The 22,658-nt window shown below is 39.8% G+C and overlaps 1 protein-coding gene across 1 annotated transcript in view; it reads left to right on the top strand.

Moving 5' to 3' along the window:
• The window catches only part of SHROOM2 (shroom family member 2), a 115,428-nt gene that overhangs the window by 80,651 nt on the left and 12,119 nt on the right, over window positions 1-22,658 (top strand). Inside the window, exons 5-7 of the mRNA XM_084200898.1 lie at window positions 1,618-1,721; window positions 17,265-18,014; window positions 21,699-22,250. Coding sequence (XP_084057024.1) covers window positions 1,618-1,721; window positions 17,265-18,014; window positions 21,699-22,250 — 1,406 coding nt within the window. The remainder of the gene's footprint in view (window positions 1-1,617; window positions 1,722-17,264; window positions 18,015-21,698; window positions 22,251-22,658) is intronic.

Here is a 22,658-nt window from a genome sequence, read left to right as displayed (position 1 = left end):
TCCCTGTTTGAATTCTCTCAAACTATGAAGAAAAGTGTTCCATATGTAAATAATACATACTTTTGTCTAATTTTTAATGGTCTAGTAATTTCCATGGATTTCCTCTTTTCTTCTAAACTTGCTTCATGCAAAATTGCATAGGACAAAACTTCTGCCTGATAAAGTTTAGAAATTACAAATATGCCTGTTAATGTTAAAGCCACAGCAACAATGAAACTGCTTACTGTTTTTTTTTATGTCAGTTTGCTTGATTTAAGATGTATACATTTATTCCTTAGAGAGATGCCAAAAGCCTGTTCAACTTGCAAGTAAATATTACGTTAATTTTTAATCACGCAGGGCCAGGCAATGGTTGGCAGGTGGCACTGGAAGTTAACAGAGAAACCAAGTCTCTTTAGTTCTCTGTTAAAAGATGTTGTTCAAGCTACTATGAGATTGCCTGATATGTATAAGGAGTCATAGTGTGTTCAACCTATGCTGAACTTCACCTTCTGCAAGAATAGAATTGAAGCAAAGCAGTTGTATATTACTTTTTCTGTATTTTTCCCCTCTTGATAAAAACATTGCATACATACATACACACACAGGTCACCTCTATGTATGTGTGTAGACATGGAGTAGAATGAGAATAGCTCAAAGAGAAACAAAAATGTTGATCTCTAAAAGTTGTGGACTGTCTTTCCATACGTTTTTTGCATCTTTAAGTTGGGCAAAAGTTCTTTTTTAACTCTATGTGCAGACTTAACTATGTGGATAATTTACTAGGGTAGGGATTCGAAGCACTGAAAATATTCACCTGGAAGTTACTTTGAAAATTAAATTCACTGAATTATTAAATAATTGCCTACCCAGCAGAAAAAAAATTGTATAATCTATTCCCTGTATGCATTTCTGGTTTATTAGTCAGTGCTCTTAAGTTCAGTATAGGCCTCCTGGGGCAAAAAGCAGACACCTGTTTAGGCACCTGGAAAATATGGTGATAAGTGCATTGAAGATGCTTACAACAGACTGAAGTAAATTAAGATGTTGTTTTGCATATATGATTCAGATTATTCCAGTGCTAATGTGCCATTAAATTTCCTGTAGGTTCAGTGTTTGTAATGCAAAGCTATGCTTTGGGTGGGGTTGTTTGAAGATAGGAAGATAATAACGTTCTGGAACAGCGCTGTTGGTGTTTTACTGAGAAACTGAAGTACTCGCACGGGGATTCACAATCTGGTGCATACTTGCATCTCCTAAAATGTGAGCAGCTCTTCTGCAACTTCTGTGCCTCTTTTTTTTGTTTGTGTTTTGTTTTTTTGTTTGGTTTTTTTTTTGTTGTTGTTTTTGTTTTTGTCAAATGGAAGTTGCAAACGTTTATAAAAATGTTAAGCTCTTCTGTAGATCAGCAAAGCAGAACAGCAACGTGAGCACAGCCAGGTCGGGAGTGCAGCGCAAGAGGTCACAGAGCACGTTGTACTGCTTAAAACCAAACAAGCTTAAAACATGCTATGCTGTTGACTTCATGTGTATTTGAACAGAGCAAACCCACAAATAAGAGGTTCCATAATCACAGATTTTTTGGGAGTCTGTAACACGATGACTTGGTCTCTTACTTGTACTACAAACCTCTTTTAGGAAGTATCAGTTGAAGTAAGGAGGCAAGCAGAGGATTTAAAGGAAGATGGGGAGTGTATTTTCTCTAACATTAACAAACTGGATGAGAAGAACTGCACTGTAATGTAAGTAGTGTTTCTTAATTTCTCTCTCTCTAAAAGATTTGGTTTTGACCAATCTTTTTGATTTATTTCTCTGGTCTGTTCTTTTCCTGACTCAAACTGCAAGTTCTGCTGTGATGATTTCAGAGTTTCTGCAGTGCCTTCTTCCCTTATTTCCCTCCTTCTCCCCAAATACTTCAATGTGCATGATAGAATTAATGTTGGGACCGAAACTTTTGGGGACTCTAGTGTGAGCTGAAAGAAATCGTTTTGTGTTGAGCATATTATAGTTTGTTCAAAGGCAGTTGATTCTTATTTGTGTGCATGAATTATTTGTGTGATAGTTACAGGTTTTTTCAGGGGTAGATGGGGGCCAGGGGTTTCCCAAAAGGGATTTCCAGTATTATCCTTGGCAAAGACAGCATGCTGCTGAAACATAGGAGTGCTGTAAATTGGCTTTTGCTTTTCTTGTTCGTTTACAGAATACAGAATAGAAGACACTAAAATTTTACTGTTTGAAGAGCTCTGATGTTCTCTGTTAATCCATGTTTCAATTAATATACAATGTTTTCATACCCTTTTCAAAGGTGTGACTGTATGCACAGTGTAGTTAAAATCCTTTAAATGTCTAGCCTGATGAGGGTTGTGCTCCTCCTGGCCCCGATGTGGTGTAAGCAGTGATTTCAGCAATCACTGATTCTGCGGCTGCTGAAGCCGAGCTGAGGTTGTGCACATGCTGCTGTTGCCAAGACCGACAGCTCTGGGTTTCATAACACAGGGAACCCATGCATAGGAAAAAAGAACCTCTGTAGGCTTTCCTCAGTTCTGTAAGTGATATTAATCTCTCAAGGGAGAAGAAATTATGAACTGTAGCAAACATACACTATAGCTGTGACCATAAAACCTTGTAAAAAGTTAGTATTTATTTGTGGGTTCATATGATTGTATTTTGCATTGCTTATGGCTTCGCTGAAGAGACCACCCCCTATTTTCTAGTTTTTGGTAGCCCTTTGTACTTACGGTAGCGGTTCCAAAATGAGCAGCCCGGGAGGGTGCGCCCCGTGGGGAGGGCAGGGGGAGGCGGGCACGGTCGGCCGGGAGCGCCGCGCTGCTGTGGGCGGGCAGCAGCTCCGGACAAGTGAAATGATTTCCATCTACCAGCGCCGAAGCCGAGTCACAAAAGCATGTGAATAATACTCCTACGCCAGCATTTTAGCAGTGTTTGTGCAGCACAATTCTTGCTTTATAATCATGGAATCCATGAAAATCACATGACTGGGCACCAGCTGCAGTAACTTTTTTTTTCAGCTGGAACCTATTTTGACATACTACTTCAGATGTGGTATTTGGCTATTTTAGTGCATTACAGAAGGTTTTGTGAAATGGTCTCTTTGACAGTCTTTGTCTCAGCATTGATATGCAGAGGCTTGATATGCCTTCTGTATTTAAAAAACTAACTAATTAAAACCCCTCATTTGGTCATTTAATTTCTGTGTTGTGAACTACCATTGCGTGATAATGAATGGCTGTCATATGGGAAAGAATATATATTTCTGTGTGCTCCTTTTTTACTAGGAATTCTTGTGCTCAAAAGGAACTGGCCTGATGGCATGGATTGATTTTATGATTTTTGAGCTGCCCTAAAGGCATTTAGCTTTCTATTTTTAAAATCTAGCAATCTGCAAATGGCTAGTAAATCCACCTAATTCAGGGTATATTCTAGAACATGAATAGTAACCAAATGTGAGGTCTTCCTTATGGTCATATTTAATACTCTATTTTAGAATTTATGTTTGGATTAAATAGCCAGCAGCTGTTATTTTGTGCTATTGAGACCTGTGTGCTGTGGTGGCCTTTGTGCCACCAAAATCAATGTGATGGGGCTGAACACAGGAGTGGCCCTTCTGCATTTGTGGTCATGAGATTTGCAGGAACCCGAACTCAGAGACTGCTGTGGAGTCCACAGGTGCTTTCTCGTGGTTAGAGGACTGTCCTGCACTGCAGGGTGCCTCTGGCCTCCCTCCTCTTCAGATGTTTTGAGAAATGAAAAAAAAACCAAAACAACTTGAAATAAACTTTGAATAGCTACCATTTACAGCTTCCCTGATTATTTTCTTCAGGAATATGAAATAAGAGGTTTTTTTAAATGCACTGACTCTAGAATGAAAAAGGGTTAGAATACTGTAACAGAAAGTGGCTCTTTAAAAACAAACAAACAAAACTAAAGGTGTTTGTTTTTTTTTTCTCCTGAGCATTTTGCTACAGTATTTTCTTGGCTGTTATTTTTTAGCACACAATTGTAAAATGTAAATTAACAGTACTTTGAAAAGGGGGGAGGGCAAAGGGTGGTGTGTGAATGTTGAGTTGATGAAGATAGTTTGTAAACCTCTTTCATCTTTGAGCTCTGTTTTTCCTCTCTGAGGTTACTGAGTGCTTCCAGTGAATTCAGGTTGTTTCATCTCCCTTTTTAGAAGAGCTGCACCATGTTCTTCTGAACTGCAGTATTTAATAGTTTAGGGTATTACTTTTGTAGGAAGAGAAAATAGTGGTCTCTAGGAGCATTGTCATCTCTTATGGAAGAACCAGGCCACCCTTGTTAGGAGCGTACAGGGATGCAGTCATCTAACATGAGATTAGTGTTTTTATACTGAGGGATTGCTGTGATGCTATCCATGTTCTTAACTTTAGGATCACTTAAAAGCATTATACATTTTGGCTGATCTGTAAAACCAAAAAAATGCTGATTTTTTATTTTTGTTGTGCCACTCTTTCTATTTCAAATTCATTATAAAAGGTTACCTTTTTATGGATGTGAAGTCTGTTCTTCTTTAAACATGTCTCTCTGCATTCATGAAATTACTTAAACTGATTATATAATTACCTTCCTTATAGAAGTCTCCACAATTTCTAAGCTGGAATAGACTTTCAAAAAGTTAAAGGGGGAAATGGATGCTCTGACCAGTAGTCTCTGGCTGCCTGCAGCATGACATGCATGCATAAGTCATTCTGCATCAAAAGAATCATGCTTTATGATCTAATTCTTAAGATTGCCATCTACTAAAGATGTTTACAGCCATTGCCATTATTTACTTTCTAAGAACATTGGACTCCTAGCTCTATTAATTTGCTCCTATGATGTCTTTTAAAGTTACATCACTTCAAAAAGTGAAAAATGGTATCTGAGATCACAGGCTGCAGAAAATATTTCAACATTTAATAGGTGTCAAGTCCAAGAGCATATGCGTGTCAAGTGTAGGACCACAGTGTGACTCAACTCTAATTAAACACTGTAAAACATTCTTCAGTGTTTTCATACCTTAGTAGTTACTTCTATTTGAGTTGAGCTCTTGAAGGCAGAGGAACAGCCTTTACAATACAAAACCAAAATAAAAATAATTTCTAAACGCTTAAGTTGTCCTAAATGCCCAAGTATAATATTCTAGAAAAATCTTTGATAATCCAGAAACAGGAGCCTATAGACATGTTCCCAGGTTTTTTATTAGGCTCTTTACAGGGAACATTTTTCAACACCTGATGAATATCTAGGCTCCATACTCACCATACTTCTTTTGGGAACCCTAGAGCTGAATGCAGTAATCAATCTGTGTGAGGAAGAAAGGGTATGATCTTGTGCAACTGCTTCCTTAGAAATCAGTGGAAAAATTACTTTGGCAAACATTTCATGCATGTGTTAACAAGCTCTACAGAGCTTTCTCTTCTCCAGGCTGAACAATTCCAACTCTCTCATCGTGTCTTCACAGGAGAGATGTTCTATCCCTCTGATCACCTCCCTGGCACTCCTCTGGACTTGATCCAGCAGGTCCATGTCCTTAGCATTTCTTTATCATGAAATCCAGATTGTTAAGGCATTTCTCAAACCATTTTTTTCCCAGCGATGTCACTGTGTGTGACATATAGCAATGACACAGTACAGTCTGGGCTGTCAAAAAGTTTGTATTTTGTTTGAAAATGGGAAAAATCTACAGTAGCTCTTCCTGTGCATATAGAGGAGAGTGAGCATCTATTCACATATGAGAAACCCTCTGTAACCTTTCATCTTCCTTAGGTTTCTGTGAACACTTGTAATTAGTACAAGTTTCACTGCCATGAGCTTTCAGTGTACTGGTATATGTGACTGACTAATAAGACATACATAAATATCACACTCTGAGACAGTGGAACCTTGAATCACTGGTACACGATGGCAGCTGATGGGTGTCGATGCTTAAAGGCAGGCCAAAGGTCTACCTAGACAGGTTTTTTCTCTGTGTGAGCCAGTAGCAGATGCTTGGAGGGGCAAACAGAAAACCAGGGCAAACCAGGAGCCATGCAGCTGGGTATCTTGTCAAGCCTCTGCTGGTTTGCCTATTTTTGAACTTTGTTTTATTTTGGAGGGTTTGTTTAGTTTTTTTACTGCTGTGAAGTACAAAGATTATACGTTCACAGAACAGTCTGTGAAATTCAGCTTTTCCTTCTTGTGTAGCAGTCATTTCTGTTGTACATCATTGTAAGGGTTGGGGAAGTACAGGAAAATCTCTCCTGTGGGTTACTTTGCATTTATTAAACCTGAATAATTTCCTCATAGCAGCAGCTGCTGCCACCTAGTTTTTCACCCCTTTTGTGAATCTTCTATATCTAATGAATTCTGATGTGAATGATGTGATGAGACAAGTGAGGACTCTGTCTCATGGGAGTCAAATTTTTAAGAGCCTCAGGTGAGATAAATTTTAATTTTCTAACTCATCTAAACATCCAGTGTCTATCATCCAGATCACTCTTGTCCCTATGTGTAGTTACTCTTTCTAAGATTGGTAGTGCATCCAAGACATATCTTTTCTACACATGCCCAAATTATTCTTTGTCAATTTTACTCATTAGTGCAGCTGCTGAATCTCTTAATAAAATTTCTACTTTTTTGCTTATTTCAGATGTTAAGTTTATGATTTTGAAGTTTTCCAGATTCATAATGAGTTCATTTTTTTTTAATCTTTCTCTCTTTCCCTCATTCTTTCTCTTCAGCACCCTCACACCTTCACTCTCCCAACACTGTGTCACTGTGCTCGAGCAGCTGTCCAAGTATCAGAGGAATGGGTAGCTGTGCATCACAGATCCCAGTTCAGCAATTTCCTGTGGAAGATTCAGGTGATTGTCATATGGCCTGGGTAGCTTATGGCTACCCACTCTTAATGGTGTGCAGCATCTGATAATAGTTCCTGCAAAGGCTGTTCTTTGCTTGTGGAGTTGTGAAGGGGAGACCATGTCAATTTTCTGCTGCAACCTTATTTTCTTTGTATTCTTACTATTGTACTTTCATCCCTACAATCTGTTTGGCAGATATCCATGTTTGAAGAAGTGCTTTTTTTTTCCCTACTTTTTTTTAATCCTAACACCCCTAAGGATTTGTACCTCAGCTTTTGTTTTAAATTTTTTTTATTTTCCATATTTTGCTTATGCATCTGCTTTGCTAGGTTAGTTCTGGATTTTTCTCATTTGAGTAGGACTTAAGTTCTCTAGTGGATGTTCCTTTTAATTGCTATTTAATTCAACTTTTGGAAGGGGGCAGAGAGAGAGAAGGAAGAATGGTGGTTGGGTGTTTCAGTAGGCGTTACGCATTTCCTCTGAGTTTCATATATTCTATCTTCAGTTGCATGTTATCTCTTAGCATTATACCATCTGGCTTGTTCTCTTAAAAAATATTCATCTCATGTATGGAAATGTCCTTTTCAAAATTAAATACCACTGTGTGAATTCTTAATCTTTCAAAAAAGATTTCTCTAAATTTATATGGCCACTGGGGCAGGGTAGCTCTTCAAATAGCAAAGTTTTAACCAGATTCTTCCCATGCCTCCGGATCAAGGCAGAAGTTGCACGATAAATTGTCCCACTTGTAGTCTTTCTCTTCCTCTTGTTGTCCATTTTAAAACTTCCAGGCTAGTTGAGCTGAGAGATGTGTGGGCATCTTCATAAGCATCACAAATGCATTATTTTGGGATTTGGAGGTTGGTTGTGGCTATATAAATTGTTAAAACTTGCAGGCTCCTGCCGCTGCCTCCCCATTCCTCACTCTCCTGGCAGCCGGCGGCTGTCAGGTGTGAGTCCTGCAGATCAGTGAGATGCTCCACTTAGGCTCACCAGCAGCTCATTAAATGGGTGCTGGACTGCCTCCAAAACCTGTGCTTGGTTTACAGTACTACAGGAATACAGCTCTCTTTCTCCCCCATCCAATTTGTGCTTTCTCCACACCCTTGAAAATGTGGACTCTCCCTCTACCTTTATTAGGTGAACTTTGAATCCCTGTTTCTAAACTTGAGGGTGGCTATCCTGTCTCATGTATTCCATTTTTTCTACTTGCAGCTTTTTGCTACCAAGTAAAGTTATTTTTGCTTTAATTGCTCCTGGCACATCTGTTCTCCTCCCTGTGCATGCAGTGACAGCTAGGGGTATGTGAGGCCATCATAGGCTGATAAAAGGAAGTGTTGGAGGGTGGTTTCTTCTTACAGAAAGTTTCCTCCCCTGCCCCTAAAGGTGTTACCAAGAATGAGTAGCTGGAAGAAGTCCTAAACATTATTCTGAACTTGAATATGAGTGGAGTGGAGTGGAAGAACACATAAAAGTGTTTGTGGAGAGAGAAACAGTGATAAATTTGTACACATTAGTTCATTTTTGTATTCTGGTTTGATCTTACTGCTTTTCCTGGAACTACGATTAGAATGAAAACCATCTTAAGACATTTTTTATTGCATTGCTTGAAATTCAGCTATCTTCATGTAGCCCTGTTGAATATGGAGATTTAGAGCTAATGTAAGATATAGTCTCCAGTGGTTAAAGTCATAAAAGCATCATGTGCTGATGCATTGTAGATTTTATTTTCCCTTAAGTTACTTGATGAAAAGCATAATTAGAAATAGGTGACTGATTTGTCCCCTCAGTGTAGCAATTCATGCATTTCTGACATATGGAGTGGCTTTATGGTGTTCTGGTACTAAAAACTAGCCTGTGAAATGTCCACTTTCTGCTATAAGCCCTTAGGCAACATGGTTGTGGTTTGCTGTCACACAGGAGACTGTTTATATCAGTAAATGTGAGTGAAGTTTTGTGCTAAAAAGTAATGTGGCAGCTATAGCTTCCATTTCTCTGCATGGGCCAGCCAGACTTGCTGCAGTCTGTTAACCAGTTGTATTGTATTATGTAAACTGGAGTTTTTTTTCTTGAAGTCATTCTCACTGTCTATTGAAATCAAATAGGCAGCTTTTGGAGGCAGAAAAATTTTAGGGGAGGTTATTTACTGGATGTCTAACTGCTCTATGTGTTTCTGTGTGCAGTTTAAATAACAATTTCCTCTTAAAGTGGTCATCTTTAAAATTATCTTTACATACATATTAAAGCCTTATCCACAACTTTTCTATTAAGTCTTTAATGTATTCTTGTAGATAAATTGAAAGGAGCTTGAGCTTTGCTCTGATGAAAGCCATGATGCCTTCTAAAGATGGAGTGTGGGGGTGGCAATGTGCTCATGCAGCATGAAAGCATTCAGTTCTTTCCCTGCAGAATCTGCAAGAGAGGGCGCCTGTGCACACAACACATGCAAAAAAATTCAGGCTGGAGGGCTGTTGATGAACACTCTCCTCTAGAATTAGACTTGGTTATTTGAATGTTGTTCAGAAAGGAACCTAGTGACACACTGATCTTTTAAAATCATTGTAAATAGTTAAAACTTGGAGAGCTGTAGTTGTGGAAATGATTTTCATGATTTTCACAAATGAAACCCTTAAAAATTTGAAGGACTATTAATTTTTGTTTTTTTTTTTTTTTAATAAGCAAATCCAGGAGGTGGGGGTGGGGGAAAGGAAAAGCTTTGAAGTCTCTGAGATCTTTTCCCTGAGGTCAGAAGTTTCTGGTGATGTAACATACAATACAGACTAAGCCTTCACTTATCAAGGTTAAAGTTGACAGAGCTTGTATGAACTTGTCAATCATAGGAAGCAGGCAAAAACAAGCCAGCTGTTGTGAGGCATGGCTTTGAAAATCCTCTGTGTTACAGTAAATGAGACGCAGAGGTTGAGACAGATTCAGTTCTGCAAGGCTTTCAAACTGGCTGGCACATTTACAAGGATGCAAAGCTCACATATCCAGTGAATATGGGTAAAAAGCTGTAAATTCTGGTAAGATTGTCTTGTCTTTAGTGTTAAAGCATGAAAGAAATGGCTAGAGGTGTGTGCCTTATTTACTGTTTTTTGTCAGTTGTGAACAGAAATTTGCAGTGTTAATTCATACAGTATTTCTTTTGTTCTTCAGGTCTTTGAGAACAGGCTGCATCTTCTGCCTCTATCAGCAAAAGCTACAGTAGCAAATTAGCAATGATGCAATGCTTGGTACAGAATTTTATTTTCCTTAGTGCAGTCGACTGCTCTGTTTGCTGATGGGTTGGGAGAATAGGGGGAAAACGTGAGTTAATTCCAGCTAAGATGCTCTGTGTGCATATGCTCGCACACACGCGCTGTTTTTAGCAGCTTTTGTTTTCACAGTTGGCATCATGCACACTGGAATTAGAAGGCAGTGCCTTTTGAAAATACTTGTTTTCTGGACTGAGGGCTGCAGTGCCGTTGTTGTGGCTCAGGGTGCCAGGCTCAGGGTTCCTCTCGGCTAGGGGTGGTGCGAGAGCTTTTCATCTTGTTATTTGCCTGGCAAGCCTGTTACTGTGAGTACAGGCTTGCACGAAGACCTTTTCCACAGCAGCAGGAGCTGTTAGCTGGGAGTGTAAGAGAATTGGATGTGACTATCAGAAGCAAACGGGTGAGTGTGGCTCAGAGTGAAAAGATGGCTGTTGAAATGTGTGCATGCTAATTAATTTAAATAACTGGTTTAGGATTTTTTTTCCTTTAGAGATGAGCTGGCTATGTGTTCTTTTTGGTGAGAGAATGCCTGAGAATCCCAGGTGACCTAGTTGTTATTCACAAAGTGTTTCATTTTATAGCTTGTCTTCTGTTACCTAATTCTTGTTCAGCTGCAAGCAGCTGTTTTTAGTAGTAATAGCAACAAGAAAATAGCAACAGCATTATCAGGACAAAAAAGTCTAAATGAAAAAAAATCAAAGGAATGGCAACTGGAATGTAGGGGATTTTTTAGTAAATTGACAAAACAACCATTCTTCTTTGAACATTTTTTAATGTGACTGTGATTTCCTTGTTAGCAGTGTTGGAAAATATTGTCTTTTGTCTCTGCGATGGTTGCCATTTGTGTAATATGATGGTTCTCGTTATACTGTTGGGATATTCTGATGATTGAATTCAGTGTGTAAGTACTGAGCACATTAACTGGCTGACTTGAGTAGAAGTAATTTTAATTCCATGCAGGTAATCCCCTGTGTGCTAGGAGAGCCAAGCAATAGATAAAGCGATAAGAATACAGCCATAAAAATTACCTTTTATTGTTTATTTTTGATGTGCAACAGAATGGAGGAGGGGCTTTTGTTTTCTGAACTAAGGAAAGGAAAGCATTGCTCCCCCTGCCCTTTCCCACAAGATTCTTCTCTTCTGCATAGAGATCCTTGTGCTGCTATAAGAAATATAATTTTAATCAGATTTTTGTTATGGGCCTGTGTCTTTTGCTATTACCCATGGCTGGCCTGCATCCATCCATCAACATAACTTTGTTTATTTACTGCAGAATTGGAGTGGATATGCTCTTTGTTATTTATTTATTTCTGATTTTCGTGGGAAAGAGGTAACATTTTTAGAGAGGCAGAATGAGATATGAAAACTCATTGCAGTGTGTATGTTGCCATGCAGGCAGGACAGAGAAATTCTGATGGGATCGATGGACTGGCAAGCAGTGTCTGTTATCGTATTTCATTCTGTGATAAAGCCAGGTGATAAGGCAAGGGTTGTTAAGGTAGAGTGACATTTTGCTTTATCACATTGGGTGCAACAACTAAGCTGTATTTAGTGTGACTGACTAAACAGATAGCTGCCATTGAGGCGCAGATAATGTTAACAGGCTTTCAGAGGCAGAATTGAAAAACCAAGACTCGCACCATGATAAACGGGTTGTAGTGTACCAGTGATGTGCTGTGGGATATACTTTGTGAAATATCTTCCTGGTTTTGTACCTTCAGCTGTCTTCTGACAGGCCTTTTTTTTTCCCCTTGAGAGAGAGAAAGCATTCTCTCACCATTCAGTGTTCATTATTCTTTTCATCATAACACGTGTTTTGATTTTAGGACCGTTTGCTTCAGCAGTGCTTCTTGGATGCTAGTTGCCATCATCTGTCTCTTCAGACCAAGGCAGTGGACAGCTCTGCTTCTTTGTAGTGGTTTGTATGCTGTGCCTCTTCATGGCATGACTGTTAGGGTACGGCCATCATGGTTCTTTAGAGGATTCTTTATTCTCTGCATTTATCTTTTAAGATTTCTAAGTAGTTTCATAAAGCTCTCATACAGCATATTTGGAATATGTTTCATGTGTTGCTATGTGATGGATAGTGTGTGCTGTACTGACTCAGTAGTGAAAGCAGATAGAGTTCATCAGAAAAATGAGCCAGTGATGAAACAATTGCCCTGGTATTGTATGTCCAAATTGTGGTGTTGTGTTGTGTCTCCTGAGTATTCCAATAGTAAAACCAATTTAAAGGCTTAAGTGGTCCTGGACCCTCTGGAAAAAAAAAAAAAAGATATGGGACTCAGACTGAGGATTCTTTAAGGGGAGCTGATGCCTTTGAACCCTTAAAGTTTCTGAAATCATAGAAAACACCCATCATACATTAGTTAGTGCTTATCAATATGGATTAAAATGTGGCATTAGAGGCAAATTTTTTCCTGAATTTCCAACAGTCTTGCCCTCTGCACCCCGTTCTAACTTCATAGCATTGTGTTGTCTCAAGCAGAGCTATACTGGATAGAAGAAACTTCCCCTTATTTGTGGATTATTGCAGAAGTGCTTTTGGATCCCAGTGTGCCACGTGCCAGACCAATACGCAATTAAAACATAGTTTCAGCGCATGAAGTTCATAGCTTAAAAAGTATTGGCAAGAGCTGTGCCTATAAACAGGATTTTGTCATATGCAAAGACAGTATTTCCCAATTGCTTTAAGCCACATAATTATCTGTTTCAAGCCAGGTCAGGTCCTTGATCCAGTTTTCTCTGGGACAGTACAATTTCTACTGCTAGTATGCTGGAAAGAGCAGGAAGGCAAAGCTCAAAGTGTCTAAGAAGGAGACTGCCTCTTCTGGCAGAGTATCTGCATATGGTCACTTTAAAGGGACTGCAAAACTGTGGCCTTGATTTTGAGAGTGTTTGTTTTTGTAGGGGGAGGACTTTCATGGAAGAGTCATACTCAGGTATGAAGGCCTTTTTCCAGTGTAGCTTGTAGTTCTTGAGAAGGAATTTAAATCAGAAACAGCCACTCCATTTGCTCTCCTTTGCCAGTGAGTTAGTGCAGGACATACCATTGGTTACATAACTGTGCTTATGTTTTATGGTGAAACTTTTGCACAGAGGTCAGGTCTTTAATGAATGATACATTTTTCAAATGTTGGCTAATGCATTTTTGCAAAGCTTATCTAGTCTGGGATTTTGAAGTTGGAGCGTCTTGTGGCACTGTTTGGGTTGGCCTGAAGTGTTCTCAAGAAACTGTAAATCAGACAGATAAAAATCAAACACACTGAGTTTATTGAAATCGCTTTCATTTATTGAGATACAGCATTGGATCAGATCATTCTATCTCTCTATTCAGATGTAGTCAAGTCTTGAGTATGGGGCAAATGAAGAAAGGGATTTGGAGTTGTTTTTTATGGCAACCAAAAATGTTATTCTTCTGATAGGCATCTATACATAACGATTCATTTTTGTAAATGCTCACTGACTCCATTGGCAGGCTCCACGTTAATGTGTGTGTATGTGTACATGGTTTAACCTTCATGCAAGAGCTCACATTACTGTTACCTCTCTCTGGTTTGTTGGAATAGCCTGTCGTATTATTGCTCGGGGGACTGGAGGTATCCAGGCTAGGGATGAGACTTGGGAGGTTTTTGCCCAGCTTATTCTTTACATGCCCTTTACATTTCAGTCTGAGTGTGTATGTCCCAAGCTAATGGGGCCAGAAGGAAACTGAGAGAGGTACTTGTCAATTTAGGTAGAAAGTACTTTGTGCCAGTATGGAGATCCACATTCCCACCCCCACTGCAGTAAGTGATGCTGGGGTGGCTGTGGCCACTGGGAAAGTGCAAGACACAGAGCAGAGCTCCTCCTGCATTCATTGATGAGTGCTCAGCCTCTTGTCTCTCTACACAGATCCCCTCTGGGAATGCTGAACCCTCTGCTAAATGAGAGCTTCTCAAAAATGTGAAGGACTGGTTTGTGTAATGAAGCAATTCCTTCTTTTCAGTTAGAAGCCTACATTGGTTTTCTGCCTCCTGCCATTTCTATATGAAAGCTGCTACAGAAAAATACTAAAAACAAATGCAGTAGACAAGACTTGTGTTAGACTCCTGTACTAAACTCACCCTTACTGAATACAACTTTGTAGCAATACCATGAGGCTCTTAATTACACTTCCTTTGCAGCTCGGGTTAAGTGACTGGTGTAAGTTGCCTGACAGTGAAAGCTGTAATGCGCCACGCTGGGGTAGGGAATGTGTGTGAGCTTTCCCAGTTCTGTTGTCTCAGAAAGGCTCCTGCAACTTTGGTAATTGTGGCATTGTATTATGGGGGTAGGGGAGCTTTGGCTTTGAAGATAGCTAAGAGTTTAATGTTTTTGATGTTGGATGGTTCGTTATCTAGAATGAAAATAGTACTTAAGTCAGTTGTCCTGTTTTCAGATTATTTAAAACTGTTCTGTCTCTCACTTTGTGATGTTTGGTTGTAAATGATGAGTTCCTTTCAGTTGTATGTTATCTTTGCATAATCCTATGGGCCTCATTTCCAAACCAGCTGTATTCTGGGCATATTGTTACATAATGCACTGACAAATAGCAAGCGGCTTAGTGGACTTCTCAGTATTGATAATAATGTAACACCTTTGCAGGTTCTTGCCACTGTGTTCTCCTGGGGCTTGAAGCTTGTTTTCTTTTCCTCCTTTCTGAACAGTAAGCTTACATCTCTCCAAAATAATGTGATGAGCATGTTTTGCATGAAGATGCACTCACACTGAATGCAATTTAGCTTCAGTGTTGAATGTAGCCACCACCTCTCCAGACCCATTCTATGTGGCACTGCAAAATTTTTTATTAATTTTATGGAAGCTGTATGAGGTCGTGTGTGTAATCTCTGAATTTTATCTCCATGTTTGCAAATATGGCATCTCTAAATTTCTCTCTGCTGTAATTCTTTGTCCTTTTGCTCAGTTTTGGAAAGTGACAGGACTACTAGAGCATTCATTATTTTTGAGCCAGATAAATATATATATGTCTATACACACACACCAATATATTGGTTACATGTTTTGGATATGCAGATGTGTCAGTTTGGTGGTGTTCTCTGTCCTGTCTGCTTCCACCAGCACTCCCAATCCCAATGTGCATGCCAAGTTCATGGTATACTTTGCAAACTGGCTGAGGTAATGCACGTAATTGCTGTCCTTGCAACATTTTTTGTCATACCCTTGATTTTTCTGTGCGCCTGAGAGCATCTGTTGCACTGTTTTTTGTTGTGGCTTATGGATGTGAAGATGACTTGGGAGGCCTGAAGAGCTTTTGCACGGGTTAATGAGGAGAAAATTGTGCTAGACAATGAAAAACGCTGTTTTAAACACAGTATTTCATATGTAAGGCCTGCAGTCTTCATTTGGTAAATATTTCCATTAAAATTAGTGGATCTATTTACAGGCCTGGTTCTGCTTGCATTGAACTCACTAGGGAAAATGAGCCGATTCTTGAGATGCCATGTAACCAAATCTGAATAGTGTTGGTCTTTTGGGCCTTTTGTATAATTTTTTACTTCACAAAACTGTCCTTCATCTACTCTTAAAGGAGGAGTTGATAAATACTGTTTTGTAAATCAGAATTGACTCTGAATTTGTCAGACAACTTGAAGTTGTCTTAACCAACTACTTTTAGGTGGGAGCAATGTGAAGAGACTTGAATGTCAACAGCACTAATCTCCTCATTCATGTTAAATTTAAAATTTACCAGTTAAAGTCGAATTTTAAGGTTTAACACTTCACATGAGAGAGAGAGAAAGATTGTGTATGTGACTTCTCAGGAATCCACATCTAATCAGTTATCTTTCCATAAAACTTCATTTTAAATATTCATTTTAATTTAATTAAAATAGAAATGCAGTGTGTAATTACTCCAGTTTTTTTCCTTCTTGAATTTACAACAGACTTTAAGCTAATAGCTATTTTAAGTGCTTTTATCTCAAATTTTGTTTTCTTACACAGTAGTGTTAACTGCCTATAGACAATCTCAAAACTGCTACAGTGAAGTTAATAACATGTTTACATTGAGATATTCAACTAAACTTTATTTTACAAATAGGCTGGGAAAGATGCTTCTTTCAGAGTCCTGTCAAAAGAAGGCTTGGACAGTGCATCACTACAGGATTACTATTTAATACAGAGACCAGCACTGTCAGTAGTATAATTTACATTAGTAGCTCTCTGCAGCCTTTGACTTCTTAGTTGCAGCTTGTTTTCTAAGCTCAAAATGTCTCTTCAGCCTCCTTTAAAGCAGAGGGCAAACCAGTCTCCTCTCAGAGCTCCAGAGGTACTTTCTCCTCCTTCTGCTCCTTCCCCACTTTGTCTTTATCTGATGAGCACAAATGTACTGCGTGTCGTGTGGCAAAGGACAAGCATGGAGCTGTGAAAGGCTGTTTCCTCACTAGAGAGACAGTGTGAAACTGAAATAAACCCCAGACCATTTAGGATAAGGCCTTTTTGGCCATTGTTTGTCATTTGTGCTGACAGGGCAAAAGAAGTTCAACCTTAAAATAAGTCTGACCAGAAAATGTTTCTAAATTTTCTTTTCTGCCTTAATTCAAGAGATAGTGACTTTTCTTTCCCCAATTTTTTAGCTTCAACCAACATTTTGTTTGCTCTCATTTCATTTTTCAGCAGACACACAAAAATTCAACCTCCAGATTGATAATTAAAGTCCTGGTATTCAGTTCACCTTTAAAAATGTTACTGAAGTGTTATTGCACCTAGATAAGAAACGTGTTTCACACACTTTGTTACTGACTTTGGAGCAAGAAGAGAATTAAATTATAGTATTAGAATTGCTCTTCTGGAGACAGTTTTATTTTCTACCAATGTTTGGCTGTTTGGCTGTGCATTTAACTAAGCTGTGCACAGTGCAGTGCCTCGGGTTACTCAGAGGTTGTGTCGCGTCCTGTGGCGCTCCGTACTCTAATTTAGCCTGACATTATGTTTTGACTCATCATGTTAGATTAAGTACACCATGTGTGCCCATACATGAGAGGATGTTTTTGTGCTGTACAGTTACCATAGATTGGAGGAGTTGGCGTTCAATGTTGGGTGTAGTCTCGGTGTTCAAGCTTCCTGGGTTGGTGCGTTGGCCTTGCACTGAAGGAAATAAATCATCAGCATACTAAAAGCATGTTCTTTTCTCTAGGCAAGCTGACACAGGGGCCCTGAGGGAAAACCCACAAGAGAAGAGTGATCAACTGGACCAGAATTTAGGCCACAAGTGGAAGTCTTCTGTCAGACCTTTGCACGTGCAAGAACCTACAGTTCTGCCTCACGAGAGTCGAGGCAGGTCTGAGACATTGCCTAGCGACTACCGATACTCTCAGGAAAATGTGAATGAGAAGAGCAAGGATTGTAGCCTGCCTCACCTGCCCTACTCTGAGCCACAGACCTTGAACGAGAACCACTCCTGTCAGTCCTGGGGCCAAGGAGAGGAAAACCATAGAATAGAGCCGGTGCCACTGAACAAGAAGCGTGGACCTGCTCCTCAGAGGCCACCACCACCTAAAAGAGATAAATACAGGCGACCAGATCATTCTGCACCATCGCTCGGCGCCTCTTCTGAATCTCTGCTGGTAGCAGCCAGCCAGCCCTTTCTGTCCTCATCCCCCAACTCCACCCAAGTCTTTGCCAGTCAGTCCTCTCTCTGTCAGAGCCCTGCAGCTTTCAATGGAAAACTGAAGGGTGCTAATCCACAGCAGCTCCAGCAAGTGTCATCCACAGAGAATGTTTGTCAGCACTTAGAAGAAAAAACACACCTTAAGTCTGAGTGTTCCAAGTATCGGTATCTTCAAAAACCTGGCATGGAGTCATCAAGGTCCCCTTCTCCCCAGTTTGCACCACAGAAGCTCACTGATAAACCTCCTGTGTCCCTACAGGATGAAAACCCAGCCAGGTACTAGATGTAACTCCTTTACTATTTTATTAACTCTTTTTGCCCAGGTAGACCTTATTATTGATTGTCTCTTAATTTTCTTTACACACTCTTCAAGTTCATTAGGCATTGAGCCATTGCAGCATATTTTAGAGACCACAGACTTGTGTGAAATTCCTTTTGGTACCACTAATGTCCTTCAGCTGGTCTGTGGTTTCTTTTAGTTCACTTGTGCTGCCCAGGTGTTACACTTGGTAGTTAGTAGAAAATGAAAGGGGAGGGTTCTAAGGGATTTTCCTCTGAAAGTACAGGTAAAGTCAGAAAAGTCCCTGTCATCATTTCCCCTACCTGAGTCTGTATATAAACATGAATCAGAGGGACAAAGCAGATGTGGGAAGGGAAGCTGGATCCTTTGTGAGAACATCTGTTTTGAAAACACACAGAATAATACACACTTGCCAAATCATGACTGGCTTAATGTTGCATTTACAGTGAAATGTGGCACTTCAGGTTGTCTGTGGAGGGGTCCTCAACAGTTTATGTTGACAAAGACTGAACACTCAGTAGGAGATTGTCAGTCATTTCCCAGGGTAGATAAACTCAGAACTAGACAACTGGCTGAAATTAATGGACTGCTGCATCTGTCATATGCTGCTAACATCATAAAAGGTTATTCTCCCACAAGATAACAAACTCTTCCAGGAAGCTCAGAAATCTTGGTTTTCATAAATCCTTCAGCACTATAATTCATGGTTAAAGAACGAAAACAAAACCTCTAAATTCTTGCAGAGGTTGCTTCTCTGAGCAAAAGCCGTTGGCATGGCTTTACTGTAATGTAAATGGTTGAACAAACTCGGGCTGTTTTCCATTTTGCCTCATGACATGAAAACATGAATCACTTTTTTTCCTAAATAAGCCTTAATGTTTTTCCTCTTACAGCTGGAGGAAAAAATGAGGTTTCATTCTGCTGTGTTTTTAACATGAAGTAATAATATAATTTACAATTAAAAGTTCAATATGTCATATGAACCCTAGAATCCATGTGCTAAGCTAGATGACAATAATGACTTCCTTAATATTTTGCTTTGACTTCCTGAATGTATTGCTTTATGAACAGATAGGAAGGATGCGTAGAAAGGCAATTGTATTTGCCCTTCCTTCTTGCTAAGCTTTAATATTGAAATGAGCACTGAGGTGTGCCTGATTATATGCCCGTATCTGAATGATGAAATCCTTAACCCTGCAAATCTTTTGCTAACATTTAAAATTTTTAGGCCCAGACAGCTCTTGTTTGCACACAATGTATTATCCCCAGTTAATTATTAAATTACTCACTAAAATGGGTTCGGCCAAAAAGGACAAGTGTGGCGGCCATACCTCAGAACTTTTGATATGGTATTTATTTAATATGAATAAAATATGTTAAGTAGATTTATCTTAATGCATAGTTAATCAGATTTGGCTTACTGTTTCTATTGGCTCCTTGTGTATGAGCATTTGGACATGCCACTGTGCATGCTGGGGGCAGCTAATGTTTGATGGTGTTAGCTTATAATGTTGTACTCTTTTAAGAGGAGCGTCTTGTTCATCAGCAGGCCAAAGTGAGTGTGTGTGCAGGGTTTCCCACAGTGATTTAGGCAGAATGATGTGTGTGGGGCAAACAAGCACACATTACTGTGTGGTGTACTGATGGTGTACACAACTCAGCTATGCCAAAGACAGCTGTTTAGCTACAGCAAAGCTGAAAAGAGTGCATCCATAGATTTCCACTGAACCTAAACTCAAGTCGAGGAGGGACTCTTTGTGGTTGGGTTAAGCTTTGGAACGTCCACAAGCAGAGTTGCTGCAAGTCAAAATTTCATGCTGCCTTTCCACAAATGGAAAAGCTTCAGAAATCAGAAGGGTAGTGATTGCAGAAACAGAATTTTTGAAGCACCTGGTGTTGAACTGTCTTTGCTTTTACTGAGAGTGATTGATTTTGTGATGCCTTAAGTTTTTGGAATATCTTTGACTAGGCTGAGAGGAATGTACTCAAAGTCTCATAACAGATGCTGGGCATTTTAGATGAAGAATTGCCCTCCACTCACTTCTTTTCCAGTTGCCCCCCATACAGGCATTCATCTTATAATTCCCCCAAAATCTAAAATATTTTCCTCTTCACATTCTAATGGGGCTTCAAATATGTGGACTTTAATTAAAGTAAGCAAAAGAAAGGGTTGGGGTGGTGGCTGGGCACTGCCCATCTCTGCTGCAGTCAGGAGGAGGGTCCCAGTCTGCAGGTGGGGGGCTGGGTCTAAGCAGTGGGTGCAGAAGTGAGCTCTTCAAAGTGACAGTCCCCTTGAATGAAAACAGCTTGATGAAATGGGAGTGGGGAGGTTCAGCATGGGCTGGGAAACCTGCCCCAGGAGCTGGATCAGTATGTCAAAGCATATCCACAAACACTTAACCTACCTACTGGGGGGCTGCACCTGCTGGGTAAATACCTACTGGGGAGGCAAATACACATTTAAAATACAAGATGAAAAAAAAGTCAAGTCAAGCAGATTCTGCTGCTACCAACAGTAGAAAAGTATAAGTTTATTTTAGGGAGGTGACACACCCACAGTTAGAGGGAAAGAGCTGTAGTATGTCTTGGTAACTTATCTGAAAGGCGGCAAGCTACCCAGCCAGACAAAACCAGATGTTTTAGCTAGTAGGCAATGTTCCTTTCCTTGCTGTAGAGGTTCCAAACCCACATTATGACAATAATTTTAAACTTTTTGCAAACTCAGAACCACTAAACTAGACTTTAGTTTCTTTTATGGTTTACATACGCTACAGATGTCTCTGGAATGTTACTTAACATGTTATTGTCCAGTTTAAAAATCTAAATTAGCATCTGATTTAAATACCTTGCCTTACTGAATGGCCAAGGTGGCCCTTTGTGCTGTGCAGTACAGAACTTCTGCTACAAGCTTCTCTTAAAAAGAATATCCAGAATTGTGTGTTATCCTCTTCAGTGACTGGTTTCTCTTCTTTAAGTGGAAAACTAGAACACTGTGGTAGGATCTGTTTATTAAGCTTCTATGTCATATGTGAAATTTTATAAGTGAAGATTTTTTTTTTAACCATGTAATTAAGTTTTGAATGATTTCCAGTTTTCCCATGTGTGATTCTTTGTTATTCTTGTAGCTCAGGAAAAACCTAGCCTTTGGGATGCTCCCATCTGGTCTGTTGTCCCTTCCCTTAGAAGAGCTGAGAATTGATGTGAGGGCGTCACAGACTCCCCAGGCAGCTCAGCTGCTTGTCAGGCCAAGAGGAGAGGCCACTGTTGGATCTGTGTGGGGCAGTGAGGGTGGGTTGAGGGCATGTTTTCCTCTGTGCCCATGGTAGCAAAAGGGTTAAAGGTGATTCAGTAGTGCTGTCTGAAATCTGGGGCCTGGCTGCTGAGACTGGAACTTCGTGTTCATGGAAACAAACAGAAATCCTGTATCATGAGTATTGTACAAGGCTGATGTTAGAAGCCCTTACAAATGAACTAATAATGCTATTTAAAATTTGTGGGCAGAAAAGAACATGCAGATTTAGGGTTTGAGATACAGTGCTAGGAGCAATCCATTATCTCACTCTCTCACCTGTCTTTTTGGGTATCCCCTCTGATTTGCAGATATGAATTGAGATTTAAGGTTCTTCCATTTCTAAGGATGAATTTTGTTTATTTTCCAGAATTGAAAGGGTTATAGACAACAATACTACAGTGAAAATGGTTCCCATCAAGATAGTTCATTCTGAGAGCAGCGCAGAGAAAGAGAGTCGGCAGAGCCTCGTCAGTACCATGGAGCCTCCTGCTTTACCCAGTGGTTTGGAAAAGGACCAGATTAAAACACTCAGCACTTCTGAGCAGTCCTATTCACGATTCTGTGCTTACACCAGGCAAGGTGTAGAGCCAGAGCCAGAAGCCAGAACCAAACCAGTTGACCCTCAACCAGCTGAAGAACCTGGGAGCAACTTGAAGGACAGCAGTGCTGCCACGCAAGCATCCAGCTATGTGAAGGCCAAAGAAAAGACCTTGGAAGACTGGAAGTCAGAGGAACTCGCCAGAGAAATTGTGGGAAGAGATAAATCTCTAGCAGACATACTAGATCCTAACGTGAAAATAAAAACAACAATGGATCTGATGGTTGGTATATTCCCTAAAGATGAACATCTCCTAGAAGAAGCTCAGCAGCGCAGGAAGCTTCTGCCAAAAGTTCCCTCTCCAAAAATTTCAGAAGAAAAGTGAGTATTACCTTCTGTAAGCTGGTATGTCTTTGTAAGCTTCTATCCAGAGTGTGTCAGTATTCCATGGGGGCTGGAAGTGAGTCTTCCTTCTGTTGGGGGTCTTTTCTGAGACTTCTGTGATAAAATAGTAGTCAAGCATATACTACTAATGATACCCTTAATGACAGAAACAAGAGTGTTGTACAATATGAAAGATTTCCAAGACATGGTTGAAAGCCAGTTTTTGACAACTTAAGAATTAATTAACTTTTGCCATTTCATTGTGATTGCATATTTTACCAAGATCATCCAGTCTAGTAACTGGATGGAAAAGGAACAATATTCTTGCCTTTTTTATATGATGAAAATTTATGATGACACCTTGAAGCAGGCATGAGGCATTTCCTAGAAGTGAATGAGATCAAA

The sequence above is a fragment of the Fringilla coelebs genome (assembly GCF_963513975.1).
Source record: "Fringilla coelebs genome assembly, chromosome: 2".
Taxonomy (NCBI): Eukaryota; Metazoa; Chordata; class Aves; order Passeriformes; family Fringillidae; genus Fringilla; species Fringilla coelebs.
The sequence above is the reverse complement of the archived record's forward strand: the minus strand, read 5'-3'. Positions and strand labels throughout refer to the sequence as shown.